The sequence below is a fragment of the Marmota monax genome, unplaced genomic scaffold, assembly GCF_021218885.2.
Source record: "Marmota monax isolate L192 unplaced genomic scaffold, Marmota_monax_Labrador192_F-V1.1 WCK01_AAM20220418_F8-fsc00013, whole genome shotgun sequence".
Classification (NCBI taxonomy): domain Eukaryota; kingdom Metazoa; phylum Chordata; class Mammalia; order Rodentia; family Sciuridae; genus Marmota; species Marmota monax.
The window spans coordinates 4,894,455-4,913,945 of record NW_026692202.1 but is presented as its reverse complement, the minus strand read 5'-3'; the positions used below and the strand labels follow the sequence as shown (position 1 = coordinate 4,913,945).

Sequence of the window (19,491 nt, the reverse complement as noted above, 5' to 3'; positions counted from 1 at the left end):
CTCATGTTGAAATATAATAACTATTATACATATCCTAATAGAGGATGTTAGAGCTCTGAAGTGGGTAACAGCAATCCAGATGGGGCAGATGAAAAAGAGATTATGAGAAAGAATGCACAAGATTTAGTAAATGGTTTAGGTAAAACTAAGAATCCATATGACTGGCTGGGTACAGTAGTGCAGGCCTGTTATCCCTGTGGCTCAGGAAGCTGAGACAGGAAGATGGAGAGTTCAAAGCTAGCCTCAGCAAAAGTGAGGTGCTAAGCAACTCAGTGAGACCCTTTCTCTAAATAAAATACAAAATAGGGCTGGGGATGTGGCTCAGTGGCCGAGTGTCCCTGAGTTCAATCCCTGCCCCCCCCCCCAAAATAATGGATTTTTAATAAAAATTTGCAGATCAAGGGGAGAAGTTCATTTTTGTGACCAAATATAATGAACTAATTCCCTACCTTTTAATAAATCTTTTCCACCTGTATGGCAGCTACGTTAATAAAATAGCAAAGTCAGAATATTCTCATAATTCTCTGTGAATTGTAGTCTTTGTATTGCAGAGCCATTGTAAGGATAGTCATTCTTATTTTTGCTCAGGTATTATGACAGGGGAGGAGGGGAGAGTGTGTATGGTGGAATTAAAAAAAAAGTGTTCTTTCCAAATATCATGACAAATAGTCAGAATTTAGCTTTAGATTTGAGAAAGTAGTTCACTTATAAATGATAACCTATCAAAAGTCTTAATGATGTTAAATGAAACTAAGTTGGTGAAAAATGCACCTGTATGCTAGGAACTAGGAGATAAGTGATAGAATTTTTGTTGCTGAAGCAAAACATAAACATACAATATCTAAAATTAAAACTGCTGTTCCTTCATTCTCATAATTTCAGTAGTTCAGCTGTGTTTCACTTCATCCCACTTACATATACACTTTCTTGAGTGGGAAGGAAGAAAGGGAATGAAAACAAAAAGAGCTATTTATAATTAGTGCGGAGAAAGCTTAGAAGAAAAAATGAGATGATGCTGTAGAATTGTTAAAATAGCTTTAAAAATGATGATTTGTTATTTTAAAGAGTGCAGACAGTTGTGGGTTTTTGCCCTATATACCATCAGGTAGCAAAGTGGTGCTATCAAATTGTAGACTTCAGCATGAAGGATTTCACTGTCAGGTGATCATCACTAGAAATAGGTTAGTAACTCTGATATCATGTATCATATTACTTTATCACAATGACCAGTCTCCTTTTGTGTTACATTTTGAAGTGTTTCTATTTGTTCCTTGTAATGATTTGGATTATATATAATTATAGTCCCCTTTATCTGAAAAGCACACATTCTATGACCCCTCTGGGAGATGCCTAAAACCAAGGACCCATGGGAAAAACACTGTGTACCTATCCCTGTGTGTACTGTTTTGTCCTTTAAAACCATAACACAAATCTAATGCCTTTACCAGCTTCACTAAGCACTTGACTCAACTGTGGCTATAACTTTTGCAGTTTGAGGTGCAGCAGCAAAACTAGTATGAATTTCTTTTTCCTTCTTTACAATGTCATGAGTAGATTTGTTTTTTATCATAGGTCTTAGCAACTTCAGCATCAAGTCAAGAACTTTCACCTTTTCACTTAAAGAAAGCAGTTTATAGCTTCTCCTTTTTTTGTCTTAATTGCCCGAAACACTACTCCTGCCCTTTGGGATCATTATTAAGTAAAATAAGGACTACTTCAACACAAGCAGTAAGATACAGCAAGTTTATCTGATAACCAAGATGACTACTGTGGGAGGTGTATGCAGAGTGGTCCCACAAAATGAAGGGGATGATTTAAGTCCTGGGTGGTATGGAGTGGGATGACCAGAGATTTTATTGTGCTATTCAGAATGGTAAGCGATTTAAAACATATGAATATTTTCTGACTGCCATTGACTTTCAGGCAACTGAACTCCTGAGACGCAAAACAATGGATAAAGGGGACTACTATATTTAACTGCTTTCTGTTACTTTAATAAAACACTTGTGGCAAGGTAATTTTAAAAATTTAATGTAGTTTATAGTTCCAGAAATTTAAAGGCCAAGACTAGGTGGGGTAGAGAGCATTGGTTAGATCTCTGGCAAAGGCCCAAAGGTAGATGGCTTCATGGCAGGGGCACATCTGAGAACAAGAGACTCTGCAGTCTCACAGTCACTTCCAAAAGCATGTGACTGACTTCTTCAAGATCTCCCACTTAGCCAGGTGTGGTGGTGCACACCTGTAATCCCAGTGGCTCCGAAGGCCGAGACAGGAGGATCAGAGGATTGAGAGTTCAAAGCTAGCCTCAGAAACAGTGAAGCACTAAGCAACTCAGTGAGACCCTGACTCTAAGTAAAATACAAAAGGGGCTGGGGATGTGCTCAGTGGTTGAGTGCTACTGAGTTCAATTCCTGGTACCCCCCCTCATCGCCCCCCTGCCCCCAAAAAATCTCCCACTTAATGGTTTCACACTGTTTTCTAATGCTGCATCAGGAGACCAGGCTTCCAGTATTGGAACCCTTGGGGACAAACCATAGTGAATTGCCTTTGGAATCATGAACTAGGCCAGAGTCAGGGTGAAGATTTTCTGGTTCTGTATTTCCCTAAGTACACTAGTGATCTGTGCTTATAAAGAAGATTAATAAAGAACTTTAATTGATCCCAGTTAAGTCAGGATCAATCAATTGAGGAAATTGCTGAGTTTAAACACATTAAACAAGATTTTTATTATGGTGGCAGTGATGGAGGGGAAGATGTTTCTGAGACTAATATGCTAATCTGATTGGCCCAAGAAGAAACATATAGGATTTCACAAACTTATTTTACCACGAATTCTTGTTTCTGTGGAGTCTTTTTCAGATTTATTGTTAACTCAGAATTCAAATGGCTTGAATTTACAGACAAATAGAAAGTAAATTAAATAGTTTATTCAAAGCTTGCTTGAAGAACTGGATTTGAACCAAGGTCTTCTACCATATTGTATTTCTTTCTTTTGCCCCTTCCCCCCAGATGCAGAAAAGTCTCTTCAAACTATATGGTATTCCAAGTTAGATTTGTCAGTTGTACATAAAAGGGTTTGAAGAAGAAATAAAACTAATTACTGAATTATTTTTAGTAGATTTTGAATTGGCATATTGACTTTGATGAAAATAGTAGGATTGAAACAGCCAATGAGCATTTGACATTAAAGTTACAGTTTTGCCATTTGGAAATTAAATTTTTTGCAAAACTCAGCAGTTTTCAAATTATAAAAAGCTCAAAAAGTGCAGTAAAGTATATATAGAAAACTTTCCTACCTTCCTAGACCAGGATTGAAGAAAATGACACTTTATGATTTAGTGTCTTGTTCCAAATAACATCTCTGCAGAAATAACATATATCTTTTTTTAAAAAATGACATAGATGGCATCATGGTACACATATTGTTCTTTAGCCTTAACCTTTTACTCAACAGTATTATGTGCTCATCTTCCCACATAAATACATGTAGAACTAAACAACAACAACAAAAAAACTTAATGACTTTATAATATTATATTATTTGGCTTTATTGTAATTAATGTAATCATTGGGATTAAATGGACCTTAGGGTAGTTATGATTTTTTTTTTTTGTTAACCAAACGGTACTATGATGGTCCTTTTTTTTCTTTGAACTTTGTGTAAGTTGTTTATAGTAGAATTCTTGTAGAATTGCTGAAAGCTATATAGTTTGGAAACAAAAGAAATGGTAAATATCTGAGTAAATATAAAAAAAAGAATTTCTGGGTCAAAGAATATGCAAATTTACATTTTTGTATGTATTGCTAAACATTATAATAATGTCACTGAACTTTAAAAAACCTATTCTTTTGTAATGGATCACAAGATATCTTACTTTGTTAATTTTAGAATTATTGAGAGAAATTATAAATAGGTGATAATGATGATCTTGCTCTCCCTATTCATTTTCCCTTCTTTATAGAGCAAATTATTTATGGAAGGATTTAGAAGTCTGAAAGAAGGTGAACCAGTGGAATTCACGTTTAAAAAATCTTCCAAAGGCCTTGAATCAATACGGGTAACAGGACCTGGTGGGAGCCCCTGCTTAGGAAGTGAAAGAAGACCCAAAGGGAAGACACTACAAAAAAGAAAACCAAAGGGAGACAGGTAATCTTTATCACTTGGCTAATTTATGAGTTTGTTATATTTGGAAAAGCATTCTAACATTTCCTTATTTTTATTATATTATTGGACTTCATCTAGTACCAAAAGAAAACACCACTACTGTGTAATTGAAGAGCAAATATCAAGAATATAGTCAGTTCTGCAATTTGAATTATCTGCAGAGAGTGCTAAACTGAGCATTTGGCATGAAACACTTCATAGTCCCTTGACCACCAAAAAAAGTATAGTTTTTTTTTTTTTTTTTTTTTTCACCAGACTGTTCTGAGACCACACATAGGGAGCTGCAGTTCCCAGTAGACAGAGGTTCTCTTCATACATCCAAAATTTGCCAACACTTCACCTGTTTTTTCAGATGAAAATATACTGATGGTTTTGTTTGTTTTTAAAAGCCAGTTCACATATGAAAAATCCAAACAACATAAAAAACTAAAGTAAGTAAAAAAATAATTTGAAATCCTAACTATAGGTGAGAATCATAAAATATATGCTGTTTTGAAACTTGTAAATCTTTTCCACTTAATAATATATCAGACTCTTTCATGTCAATCATTAACATTTGCATAAATTTCCACCATATGGACATACCAGAATTTAATTTAAATGAACAATACTATGTTAATGGGTATTTAGGATAATTTTAGTATTTTGAATTATCAATAATAGCACTGTGCAAGTCGTTTCATGTGCAGTTTTGAAAAGTCTGATTGAATTCTTAGAAGAAATATTTAATAGAGAAAATTTTGGATTAAAAAAATTGATGCTTTAAAATGTTTGTTGTCTATTTCCCACCTGCTGTCCAGAAGCATGAAGGCCAAAATACAGCCCCTCCAAAAGTCAAACAGCTCTTACCAAATGTTGTCATATGTTTAATCTTAAGAAATTAAGATTGTTCCACTTTGCATCCTTTGATGACTTTAGAAGTTGAAAGATTTTTATGTTAGTATTCATCTTCAATTTTTATTCTACAAATTGCGTTTTTCTAATTCTTTGACCTTTGATCTATTGATGTTCATTTGTTATTACTGACTTGTAATTTCTCTGTATATTTAGGATGTGAATCTTTGGTCTCACATAAAAAATCAGAAATATTTTTCAACTAACGAAATATATTTTAATTTTAATGATAGTGTTTTTTAAAAATAGTATTGAAGTTTTGAACTTTTATAGGAACATGTTTGTGACTTTCTCCATAATACTATCTGACTTTAGTTGCTATCTACCTTCCAAACTACAAATTTAAAAATATATTATTATGGGGCTGGGTGTAGCTCACTGGTAGAACATGTGCTTATTAGCATGTGTGAGGCCCCAGATTTAATCCCCCAACACACACACACACACACACACACAATGAAAGAAAGAAAAAAGCACACTATATACATCAATATTTTCTCATACTATTTTTGTTAATTTACCTTTTAAATATTACTCTCTCTCTTCTCATTATTTTTGTTTTTGAAGAGAGAGAAGGCTATATGGATCTAACTTTTCTTTCCCTTCCAAACAGCTAGCTACTTATCATTACTGCATTTATTTCCTGGTCAGTATTTTCTTAATGATTTGAAAAGCTCTCCAGTAAGAGAATAAGTTATTTCTATCCCACATTTTTCAGAGCTCATTTTGTACTAAAGAAAATCGATGAATATGTTTGAAAGTTTAATGATACACTTAACTAATTGGAGTGGTTTTTTGCTCCCAGAGAGATGATAATGATGATGACAATAATAAAATACAAGTAAAGCAAAGTAAAATAAAATAAAACAATCCTTTATTTTTTATATTAAATGTTTAAAAGTATAGTTCTTTTTTTAAAAAATTGGTACTAGGGATTGAATGTTGGGGCACTTTACACTTGAGCCACATCCCCAGCCCTTTTTATTTTTTTATTTTAAGACAAGTAAGTTGCTAAGATTAGCCTCAAACTTGTGATCCTCCTGCCTCAGCCTCCCAAGTCATTTGGATTATGGGTATGAGCTACCTCGCCTGAATAACAGTATAGTTCTTAATGCCTTATATGTTTTCTTATTTGGAATCAGTAAGGGGGAGGATGGTGGAGGCTGAGAGTTAAAGCATAAGACAGCAAGTCATTCCTTCATATAGGGGTTTGTCAATCATTGGAAGAACTTTGATTTTGGAGGAAATGAGAAGTCATTGGAAATTTTTAGGTTAAAAAGTAGTGTAATATGACTTACCTCCTTAAAGTATCATTCTGGCAGCTGTGATTACAGCATAATTTGAGAGGTAGGATTGGAAACTGAGAGATCATTAACGAGGCTTTTCCAATGCTGTGGGAAAGAGATGGTGGTGGTTTGGACTGGGATGTTAGCTGTAGAAGTGGTGAGCGAAAATTCCAATATGTTTTGAAGGTGGAGTCGGCAGGATTTACTGGTGGATCAGAAGTGGACTGTGAGAGAAGAAGAGTCCAGGATGACTCCAAGGTTTGTTTGGTCTGGGCAACAGGAAAGGTGGAGGGAGCATTTACCAAGATGGGGAATACTGCAGAAGGAACAATAAATCAAAAGTGTAGTTTTGGATATAGTTAGTTGGAGAGACATAATAACCATCCAAGTGGAGATGTAGATTAAGCAAATGGATTAAGCATATGGAGTTCTCTGCCTGGAGATGAAATTATTTAGAGAAAAGATGATACTTGCAGCTATAATATTAGATGAGATTACCATCAAAATAAGTATATATAGAAAAGAGGACCGAGTCCTGAGCATTGAGAAGCAAGAATAGCAAAAGGCATGAAGGAGAGAAGCAGGAGGAAAATCAAGAAGGGATTTTGTTATAGAAGGAAAGAAACAGTTTCAAAAAGGGGAGATTATCAGGGATGTTCAGTGGTATTATGAGCAAGTAAAATGACCACTGAAACCTGAACTGCTTAGTAACACACAAGTCATTAGTGAAGTTGGCTGGTTTGGTGAACTAGTGGGACTTAATGCCTACCTGGATTGTGTTCAACAGAGAATTAAAGGAGAGGAAGCAGAGACAGCAAGTATAACCTATAAATGACATTTACCGGTAAGTAGGCTGTAAATGAAGCCATAGCCAAAGGGAAGAAATTATAGCATGTTTATGTGTTGATGGGAAGTGATCTAATAGAAAGGAAAGATTAAACATGCAGGGGAGAAGAGGACAGTTGCTCCAGTGATTTCTTTGGGTAGAAAGATTGGGATTTAAAGCAAACTGGGAGAGCCTGTTGTGAATATAGCTGGTTCATTCTTTGAAACTCAGGCAAGGCACAGCCTACAGGCACAGATACAGGTAGGTAGGCAGATACAAAGGTGGGGTAAAGTAAGATTTCTCACCATTTTATACTGTTTGTTTAATGAAATTTGAAGCAAGATCATTTATTGAGAGTGATGGTAAAAGGAGATTTGGAGATTTAATAAGGAGAAAGTATGAAATAGGAAAATAGAAAAGTGAACACATTGTGGAAAAGAGGAAGAAAGAGTTCCAAGCCATACCAAAGATCCACTTAAAGTTAGTGGACATGAGTTTAAAGTCAAGTCAGTTGATATGATTCTGTTTTCTCCTTCGTTGACTTCATGATTATGGATGTGAAATAGGCATTAAAACAGAATTATCTACAGTTGGTAGGTAAACTAGTTTTTTTCTAATTGAGAAAGAAAAGGAAGAGAAACAAAGGATTGGAAGGTGAAGGGAACAATTGTAATGATGGAAAATATGAGCAAAACTGGGTAAGGAATGAAGACATTGAAAAGGTATTAGGCTCATGGACATAGGTTGCAGTGGGGTCAAAGAATTATAGTTGGGATCATAGAAGGAATGACCTAGCAAGACAGGAGCGGGTGTTGGTCAAAGGTGAATTACTGCGCCAACCACTGACATTAATTGCTTGTCTTTATTGTGGTTAAAGCTTTGATACGTTTGATATTTAATGATTTTTAACTATCTGTTTAAAGTTTAGGATGCCCGTGATCTTTGTCACTCTAGTTTTCCATGTGCCACTTTTTATAATCTGTAATAAAATATTAAAATAAGCATTGTGACAACTGAATAGAAACTGAAATAAATAGAAAACAAGGTTTGACCGTGTGGTGTCTGAAAATGGGTCTTTATCAACTGATGGCTGGAACAGTTAGTTACCAAGGTACTGATTTGTTCCCTGAATCTTTAAAAGGCTTCAAAGATCTTTAATGACTTTCTTGAGTTCTTCTGTGGATATTAACCATATCTATTTTCTGAAACAGTTCTAGTAATGAGAATAAAATTATATTTTGATTCATACTTCATGTTTATTAGCATAATTGTATAAAGTATCCTAAAAAATCTTATTCTGGATTCTCTAGTTATTGTCATATTCATTATTTATTTTATTGTATTTCAAAGAACAAAGTCTTGTATTAATATGTTACACTGTTTTTTCCTAATTTATTCTGTGATTATTCTTAATATTTCCTTTCCATTCATTTTATTTTTTACCAAAATTTAATGAATGTTTGTCAATGGGTATGCACAGTCCACGGGTCTAAAGAGTTACATGGGACTGTGGTAGAAATTTAAAATAGGGCAGATGCTAAAGGAAATGTTACTTATTGTCATCATCTGATCAGTCTCTTCCTTCAAAAATGCCTTAGCGTATTTCTCTGCTTCTTCCCTCTGTTGGAACAATTTCATGTCTTCCTTTAGATAATTTACCACTCCAGCCAAGTTCTAGTTTGTTTTAGTCAGCTTTTTCGTTACTGTGACCAAAAGACCTGGCAAGAATAAATAGAAGGCGGAAAGTTTATTTGTCTCACAGTTTTAGAGGGCTGAAAGGGCTCAGTCCATACATAGCCAGTTCCATTATTCTGGGCCTGTGGTGAGGCAGAACATCAGGGTGTGGCAGAGGATGTAGCAGAGGAAAGCAACTACAGACATGCATCAGAAAGCAGAGAGCTATTTTTACCTTTTTAAAAAATTTTTATCTTTTGGATTGAATCCAGGGCCACTTAACCACTGTGCAACACCCCAGCCCTTTTTTATATTTTATTTAGAGACAAGGTCTCACTTTGTTGTTGAGGTCTTACTAAATTGCTGAGGCTGGCTTTGAACTCACAATCCTCCTGCTTCAGTCAGTGCCTCATGCATGCTAGGCAAGCACTCTACCACTAAGCCACAACCCCAGCCCTGTTTTTTTTTTTAATGAGTTATAATCTGTAGCTATCCAGATTTATTGTAGAGTGTAAATTTCCCACATTTGGCTGACTTCTGGATCCTTTAGATAGGTCCCTTTCATTTTTTGAGAACTTGCTGGTATAAAACACTTTCATACTCATAGTCCACAAAATATTTAAAATAGTGTTATTAAAATTGTGTTATTAAATGATTGGTTTGATTTGCTGAAGTGCTTGAAAGCTAGAGTCCAGTTAATTTATATTAAAAGAGAAGTAAATACTGTTATATTTCTATATGTTTTGTTTGCCTGGAACATTGTTTTTATTTTATTTTGAATGGCTGTATAGTAAAATTAACCTTTTGTTTTGTTTTGTTACTGGGGATTGAACTCTGGGGCACTCGGCCACTGAGCCACATCCGCAACCCTATTTTGTATTTTTATTTGGAGACAGGGTCTCATTGAGTTGTTTGGTGCCTTGCTTTTGCTGGAGGCTGGCTTTGAACTCATGATCCTCCTGCCTTAGCCTCCCGAGCTGCTGGAACATCACCATGCCCGACAACCTTTTTCTCTGAGTATGCAGTTCTGTGAATTTTATTCATGTATATATTCCTGTATTTGCCAACGTAGTCTGTATTCAGAACAGTCTTATCACCCCCCCAAACCCAGCCTCTTGCTATCTTTTATAGTTACCCTGCCTCCAACCATATACCCTGGCAACCACTAACCTGTTCTCTTTCACTATACTTTTATCTTTATGAGCAACATCTAAAAGGAATCACACACTTTTATTTAACATAATGCCTTTGAAATTCATTCACACTGTTTAATGTATCAATAGCTCATTTACAAAAATGCTGAGTATTATTCCATCATGGGGGTAGAACACTGTTTATATGTTCATCTGTTGAAGAGCACTTGGGTGTTTTCCAGTTGTAGCAGTTATGAACAGAGCCACAGCACAGATTTGTGTGAAAATTAGTTTTCATTTTTGGAGAGATTACTGAATTGTGTGGTCATGGTCATATTTTTAAACTTATAAGAAACTGCCAAGTTGTTTTCCAGAGTGTGTGTACTATTTTTAATCTCCCACCGGCAATATATGAAAGTTCTACCTGCTACACATCTTTGCTAGCATTTGGTATTGTCACTTTTAAAAATTTTTTTATATTAACCATTCTAATGGGCATGTAGTGATGTCTTATCGTGGTTTGAATTCTCATTTCCATAGTAGTTACTGATACTGAGCATATTTTTATGGCTTTTCATGTCATCTTTGTATCCTTTTTGATGACATGTCTGCTCTGGTCTTTTACCCATTTTTCACTTTTTGTGTGTGTGTGTTTTAGAGAACTCTTCATAGACATTGTGGATATAAGACTCTGCTAGAAACATAACTTGCACATAGCTTCTTCAAAGACAAGTCTGTGGTTTGTCTTTCCAGTCACTTAAATACTTCTTATAGAGCAGAAGTTTTTAATTTTGATGAAGCTAATTTTTTCATTTTTATTTGATTTCATGTTTATTTGATGTCATGTGTAAGAATTCTTTACTTAATCCTAGGTCACAAAGATTTCCTTCTGTGTTTTCTCTAGTATTTTAATACTTTTACATTTTCCTATTTATCCATGATCCATTTACAGTTAGTTTTTGTAATAAAGTGTGAGGCTTAGGTCAAGATTGATTTTTTACCTGTGAATATTATACCATTTGTTGAATATTCTTTCTCCTACAGTGATTTTTAGATCATAAAGTTTAACTTCTGTCATTTCAGATTAAAAAGTAGAAATTTTGAAGTTTTGATTATATGGAATTTTTGTGTTTAACAAATTCAAAATCTGGCCCATTCCTTAAGAGAACTTACTGTTAAAACCATATTTTCTGTGGAAAAAAAATATAGCATTAAGGATTTTACCTTAATTATTATTTTTTTTAAAGTGGGATTATTTTTTCACTGTCTTAAAATTCTGCTGAATTTAATATCTAACTCCTAGTGTCCAGTTATTCAGTAATAGTAAAAGTTGTATTTTATTTAAAATTTTCCAGATTTGAGAAGTTTCTTAAAATTTCAAATGAAATAATTTTAGATTTATTCTGCTTATTTTTTCTTAGTTTATTTTAAAAAGTAGGACATTTAATGGCCTTATAGAGCTTTCTTTATAATAAAATGAAGATGATTGTAACTAAAAGATTTTTAAAAAATTATGTTTAAAGTTGTCCTACACTTGGTAACTTTTAAGAAAACACAATTTACTGTGAGGAAAAAGAAGTAATTTCTAACAGTAAAATTGTAGGGGAGGGTGATAGAATGATTATTTTGTTAGCTTCTGTTGACTTTTCAGTATTTATATGAAATAATCACATCAGCTTGTAGTATAGAGTAAAATATTTTATGGAATAACTTTTTAGTTTATGTTTGCAAATATTTTTAATGAGCAAAAGGATTAAAATGATTTTAATCTTTAATAATAAATATATAACTTCTAGGAACATTTGCAGTGATGTGGTAGATATATATGTTGAATGTATACATATAGCTTTGGGGTTTTTTTTGTTTATGGCTTTTCCTTTTACCTTCTTTTTAATTCTGTTTTTTTCCTGGGGTACTGACTATTGTCTTTGTTCTCCTTAACCTTCCACGTCTTTTGACCCAACCACACTCTCCAAGAAGTACTATTCATAATAATGCAAGTTCTCTTTTTTTCAGAGTGTTGACTTTAGAGTTTTAAAAATAACTTAGAAAAGAATACTGGAATTCTGCTGCTCTCCTCTCACTTGCTACAATATTTAATTTGCATAACTGCATTAGCTTTTTAAATTTTCTACACAAGTTAAAGTGGTAAGGTATTTTGTTTAGAAAGGTAGTTAATTGTTGAGCTGTTTGGTATAACTGCTTTTGGTATGGAAGTATAGGGAATTCTTTTTATGTGATCATAAAAGACTGATGAATTTATCATTTTTTAAGAAGCTCTTTATACTTAAAATTTGATATGAAACTTTACATTCCTTTTAGTCCAGTATTAAAATGGTACATTATGATATGTTGATCATTTATGGTCAGGAAGACCAGGGCGAACATAAACAGAAACTAATTATATGTTGTCAGGTTTAGTTTCAGCTTAGAAGAGTTAACTTGCCTTTTGGCAATGAAGTGGAGATGTCTGATACTAAACTTATTTTTTACAGGGCCATAATTTTGTGGGCTTAAGTTTCTCTAAATATGCAAGAAGGTTTTGGAAGTCATTGGATTTATATTTTGGGGGGTTAAAATTAATCAACTTAGGTTTTCCTTATTAAAAGGCTATGTATTGTGTTTATTAAAATGAAAAATATTTGTTTATTGCCCTCATTTGTCTTTGAGCTAAAAATTAACCAGTGGTAATTCTGCCTGTTTTGCAGCAGTACAACCTTTTCCACTCATTATCTCAGTGAGATAATTTGAAGTTTTCCATTAACTTTATACTTGGGAAATTTAGTGCTACGTATTTTGAAATCTCCATAGCATTCCTAAGGAATATATGTTTTACTTTACAAGTTCTGTCAGTAATTTTTTTTCATGTTTTTTTATAGCCCAGTACCTGTTTCTAAAAGAAAAATTAAAATTCTGTTTAGGTGGTAGAGACATTTGAAAATGTAAATCAACAAATTCCAATAAATAACTGTTTCACCCTGATACTTGTGTGATTAGATTTAGGAATTTGCTGTTTAGTAGGTTCCTATTGTGGCAGAGAAATCTTTCAGGCATGAATTGATAGTCCAGATCCTTTGAGGTCTGTCTATTCTGACCTATGACCCCTATTCTTACAGGGTCAACATCTGAGGGCAGGAGATTAAGGCAGTTTAAAGACCAGAATGGTAAATGGAATGGAAAAATTAGCCAGCACATTTTGGGTGCAAAACATCAAAGTCATCAAATAGTTTGCTTATTTTAAACCTGGCTTATGGGTATGACAAGCTAATTTTACTGTTCATAGGAATCAGAAAAAATTAATAACCATAATTCACTTAAAGGTACTATTTATATAACAGTAAATTTTAACTGTAGAATACAAATTAGTTCATAGAGCTTAACCTCAAAATATCAAGAAATGCAAAAATAGTTTGTCACAATATCAGTACATTTTAATCTTGTATCCAATTTGGGTATTTAAATTTAAAGTTGGAAAACATTTCTTAGCTTTTGATATGAAATATTTTAATTTATCAACAATGTTGAATAAAAAATATATACCTTTACTGGCTCATAGTTGAAGTGAGTGAGGATTTGACTGTAATAATGTACTGTTGACTTTTTAAATATTTTTTAAAGCTGGAGGTACAAAATAGAAAAAAGTAAATTTATCAGGCAGACAATTTGTTCTTTTTTCTTCTTTGTCTTTTTGAGACTTTTATCTTTTAAATTTTATCTCTTAAAATGTTCCTCATGCTTTTTAATTTTATGCTTTTCATTGTAATTTCAAAATACAGATCAGTAGGTATTCTTTCTTAGTTCCTATACGTTGTTCCCTTTTAAGAAATTCCCCCAAACCCTTTATTTTACATTCGTTTGTGTCCTGGACAGCTGTGAATTTGCATCTTAAGCTTCCTACTAATGATTAGCAAGGGGCTAGAGTTGAATAACTGAACTGTTGCATCCAAGTGTTCATTCATCTATGTAGTGACTAAGGAAATTAGTAAAACCAATAGAATACCCAAGTCTCCTTAATTTTGCATTTTTTATTCTATTCTAATTTTTGCTTATTATAGACCTAATTTTAGGGTGGTTTTCTAAGTCCTTTCTTCTTGTGATTATTTGGCCAGAGATCTCTTAATGAGGCAATTATAGTTGTTTCCTTCATTCGCATTATCTTAGCAGATGCTCTCCCTGCTGTGACCTCTGTTCAGACCAAGCAGACAATGTGCTGTTCTCATCACCCTCTGCCAGACATTGTGTGGGGCTGAGCTTCATTTTGGCGCTGCATAGGTCTCTCAAGATGCCTGATGGGAATGGTCAGAAGCCAAGTGGCAGATAATCAGAATTTTAGGTTGAATTTCTGATTGTTGTTTTATTCTAAGCAGAATAAGCAGTAAAATAATGCCTATGGGGGAAATAAAGTTCCAGAGGCATCTCTAATAACATTGCAAGCTGAAATTATGGATTTAGAAAGTAACTTAGTTTTCTTTCTTTATACTATATTCCTAGTGAAAAGAAGATCTCATATTTATTGTATGGTTTCAGTAAAAGTGTATTGTGAGAATTGGGTAATATTTCAAAACTTTGAGATCCTTTCAAAAGAGAAATCAGTTTAGCCTCCAATATTAAGTATGTGTGTTTTTTAATAAATGTTATGAGATTGTTCAAAATCTCACTTGAATTTTAAAGTTTGCTTAAATGTCTTAAATTTGAACACAAATTCTCATATGTTTTGTGTCTGCTAGCTATGATGTCCAGTCTGTTCCTGTGTGAACAGAGTAAGGGCTGATCAAGTCGAAGACTAATCAAAGAAAATTTCCACATTTATGCTGCTAAATCCTCCTACTGAAATACTAGTTTTATGCCCCCAACCCAGGTAACAATCCAGGAGAAACACAAAGTTCTTAGCAACCTTTATCCTCCATTAGTAAAGAATGACAAGTCAAATTGTAGTCTTGATAAAGTTGAAGTCTGAGCAAAGGCCCTTCTGTATTTATGTTGGAATTTAAACTTTTGAAATTTGGTTAAAATAAACAGATTAAGATCTAGGACTTAACTGTTCTCATAGAGCTTTTTATTTCTGTTGGTGTAGTAGGATTATGCCATTAATATTATAATTTATAACATGATAATATAAATTATATGCTTGTACTTATCAGTAAGAAATAGTAATTCAGGAAAACAAATTAACTTTTTGTAGAATTAGATTTATAGTCAATTTTGACATAAAGTAATATTTTAATATATGCATTCACACAACGTAAGGCTTTTTAAAGTGTAGGTACTTCGAATGTAAGCAGAAATGAAACATTAAAATTTTAAAACACTTGGAAAGGAAGAAATGCTCATTTTCTTAAAGTCTAGAATAAATCAAGGAAGAATTTAAGAATTTTAGTTTGTAAAATGCTCTGAGTTTAATCTCATCTATTATATGATTATTTGAAACAATAGATTAATAAGGAACAAAATCAAGTGTTTCCCTTGCTTTGGGAGGAAAGCTGTTTGTTGATTGGACTATAGGAAATGTTCAATCTCCAGAAATTAAAAAAAATTAAAAGATGTATACATGTATCGAAAATTAAAAATTTTACAAAATATAACTTTTATTTTATAAAAAAATAGGATCAAATTATGTGGTAACTTTCTTCACAATTGGAAACCTGAGTGAATACAAATTTAAAACTCTGTTTTCCAAGAATCATACACTAAAGGCAATTGATTTCATAACCATCCTTATTAATGGAGAAAATAGGATATGATCTTTTGAGGAGCTTATTTGCCTTATGTTAAATGGGAACCAGGGACTTGCCTGCCTCCCTGTTAACCATTCTTTATTGTCACAAATAAAAGACTCCATGGATAGCAGTTTTTGTTTTTTAAACAGGATCATTGTTTGAAACTGTTATTAAACCAGTTCCTACTTTTTCTAATTTGGCTGATTTCAAATACTGTTCTTTGATTTCAGTGTTTGATTTTTTTGTTCCCTTGTTTTCAGTAGTCCATATAGAGTCCCCTCTTAGTAACATTTTACTGGTGGTACTACCAATGCAATAAGAGAAGACAAACTTATAAAAAGATCTAAAGATTAAAAAAGAATTAACCAAAGTTCTCTGGTACACCAACAGAGATATATCTGAGATTATTTATAGGTAAATTATTGGAATACTAATAAGAATAAATTTTTAAAAATCTAACAAGATTACTGACTATAAAAGTACAACATACAGATTGAACTAAAAACAACTTAACATCAGGAACGTAAGAATTATTGTATACCTCAGGAACTCAGAATTAGAAACTATAGGTTCAAAAAAGTTCATTTGGGGGCTGGGGCTGTATGTAGCTTAGTGGTAGAGCGCTTGCTTAACACGTGCCAGGCACTGGGTTAGATCCTCAGCACAACATATAAATAAATTAAAAAAAGATTAAAAAAAAATAAAACTGAATGAAAAAAAAAGTAGAATTTAAAAAAAAAAGTTCATTTGGACACTAGGAGCACATAGCCAGTGGTAGACTGTATGCTTATCATGCACAAGGTACTAGCATTAGCATCACATAGGATCTTATTAAAAATGCACATTCTCTAGCCTCACCCCAGTTACTCTGGGATGTGGATCTCAGCCATGGGTGTCCCCACCCCTGCCCCAGCAAACTCTCCAGGTAATTTTTTATTTAACATTACCCAGCTTTCTTCTTTTTTTTTTTTTAAGAGAGAGAGAGAAAGAGAGAATTTTTAATATTTATTTTTCAGTTTTCGGCGGACATAACATCTTTGTTTGTATGTGGTGCTGAGGATCGAACCCGGGCCGCATGCATGCCAGGCGAGTGCGCTACCGCTTGAGCCACATCCTCAGCCCTACCCAGCTTTCTTCTGACTCATTTCTGTGACATCTAAAAATATCTTTTTTCCACATTTTTTATTGATGCATTATAGTTGTACATATTGATGGGATTTGTAGTTACATATTCATACATGCACACAATATGACAATATAATTTGGGCATTATTACTCCCCAGCACTTCCCCCATCCCAGCTTCCTCCCACCCCTTGGTTCCTTTCTTCTACTGATCTCCTTTTAATTTTTAAGATATCTACCCCAGCTTTGTTGTCATTCTTTTCTCTTTAATATCTGTGATTAGAGAAAATCTATGACCCTTGACATTCTGTGTTTGACTATGATGCTGATGCTGATGCATTAGCAATTACAACATTACATATATCTTTCCCCATTCTCTTTTATTCTCTAGCTGTTTATATTCTTAGTGCTGGAATTTTTATGTCCATATGGTTGTAACTGGTAATTCCCTTCTGCAGATGGTTTCGTGTTAGGGTTGCCCAAAAGAAGAACTTGTGCAAGACTTGAAAGCAAAAGTGAAGGAGAATCCATTATTCTTGCAGGGGCCTCATTGTTAGACATGGTAACAGACTGACACATACCCCGTATGTCACTTAACAGAATGGTTTCTAGTTCCATCCATTTTCTTGCAAATGCCATTATTTCATTTTTTCTTTATGGCTAAATAAAACTTCATTGTGTGTATATATACCACATTTTCTTTATCCATTTATCTGTTGATGAACACCTAGACTAATAGTTTGGCTGTTGTGAATTGTGCTGCTGTAAACATGAGTATGCATGTATTACTGTAGTAAGATGACTTTAATTCTTCAGGATAAGTATTGAGGAGTGGAATAGCTGGGTCATATGGTGGTTCAATGCCCAATCTTTTGAGGAATTTTCATACTGATTTCCGGATTGGTTGTACTAATTTACAGTTCCACCAAAAGTGTAAAAGTGTTCCTTTTTCTCTACATCCTCTCCAGTATTTATTATTATTTGTATTCTTGATGACTGCCATTCTCACTAGTATGAGATGAAAGCTCAGTGTCGTTTTTGAGTTGAATTTCCCTGCTTGCTAATGATGCTGAATGTTGTTTTCATGTATTTTTTTTTTGGCTATTTGTATTTCTTCTTTTGAGAAGTGTCTGTTTAATTAATTTGCCCATTTATTAATTGGGTTTTGGCATAAAGTTTTTTGAGCTCTTTATATATTCTGGATAGTAATCCTCTTTCGGAAGAGTGGCAAAGATTTTCTCCCATTCTGTGGGTTTTCTCTTTATATTCCTAATTGTTTCCTTTGCTGTGCAGAAGCTTTTAATGATGTCCCATTTATTAACTCTTGGCATTATCCGTTGAGCTTTAGAGGTCCTGTTGAGAAAGTCCTTGCCTGTGCTTAAAAGCCTCTGTAGGTAATTTTGATATGCTCCCAGGTTTGAGAAACACTGGTTGAATGAAGGAGAACAAAATTTATTGGCTCACATAATTTATCATTCCAGGAATTAAAGTAGTTTCAGGTGCATCTGGATTTGAGCGTTCAATCCCAGTGTCAAGAGGGGTGTGGTTCCCAGCAATTCTGCCAAGACCCCAGGATTGATTTTATTCATCCAGCCTAGAATGTGGTACTCTGATTTGCCAGACATGAGTCATTTGCCCATTCCTTATTTTGGGGAGACAGGTAAGTCCCATCCAGACCACAAAGATTAAAAGTAGGGCAGGGAGGATTTTCCAAAAGAAGATCAAAGTACCATGAGGAGGGGGAGATACTGAATGGGATTACACAAAAATAGCTGATACACAGAGAAATAATGCTCCTCAAAGAAAACTTTCTGCACACTATTACCAGACAAAGAGGTTGACCAGTAGTTTGTCAGGAAGTATCACCTTCATGAAATATTCATTTCTTCATGTGTTTAGAAATTTTATTAGTTTATGTGTTTCTTCTTTACCAGCTGCCCCCGCCCCCCCTCTTGAGTTCTCATTCCTCCATGCCAGTAATTCCAGTGACTCAGGAGGCTGAGGCAAGAGGATCACAAGTTTGAGGCAACTTAGTGAGACCTTATCTTCAAAATAAAAAATAGAAAGGGCTGGGGATGTGGCTCAGTGATAGAGCACCGCTGTGTTCAATCCCTAGTACTTCAAAAGAAAAAAATATAAATATGTATACATATACATAAGGGCTAACATTTATCTGAACAGTAGGTAGGTTGACAAACAAAGGCAGAAACAAAATGAAAGAAAGAATAATAAAATTGAATATGCCAAGATTTACCACAGAGGCAGTAAAACAATTTTAATAGTAGGCAAAAACATTTCTTTCCTTGAAAACCATAAATACATTAAAAATTATTAAAATTGTTACAAGAAGTGACTGACTACAAAGTTATACAAAATTCATCCTATTTTTTTTAAAGTGCTTAAGAATAAAAGGAGGAAAATATACCATTTTCAATAGTACACACACATACAAAGATAATATACCCAGGACAAGATTTACATGTATTAACATTTACTCAAGTTTTCTTTAATGCTGACTCAGTATAGTCTTACTACTTTTCAACAAGGTCTTGCTTGTCTCTTATTAAACTTTATTCCCAAGTATTTTCTTTTTTTTTTTTTTTATAAACAACATATTCTTCAGTGAGCAAAGGAAGGTGGGAAAGAGCTTCTTTCTTTTTGGTCAGTCATCTT

General features: G+C 33.8%; 1 protein-coding gene across 1 annotated transcript in view; it reads left to right on the top strand.

The window, feature by feature from the left end:
- Lin28b (lin-28 homolog B) overlaps window positions 1–19,491 on the top strand; it is a 112,586-nt gene that overhangs the window by 60,631 nt on the left and 32,464 nt on the right. The window contains exon 3 of the mRNA XM_058574858.1: window positions 3,963–4,147. Within this exon, the coding sequence (XP_058430841.1) occupies window positions 3,963–4,147 (185 nt within the window). The remainder of the gene's footprint in view (window positions 1–3,962; window positions 4,148–19,491) is intronic.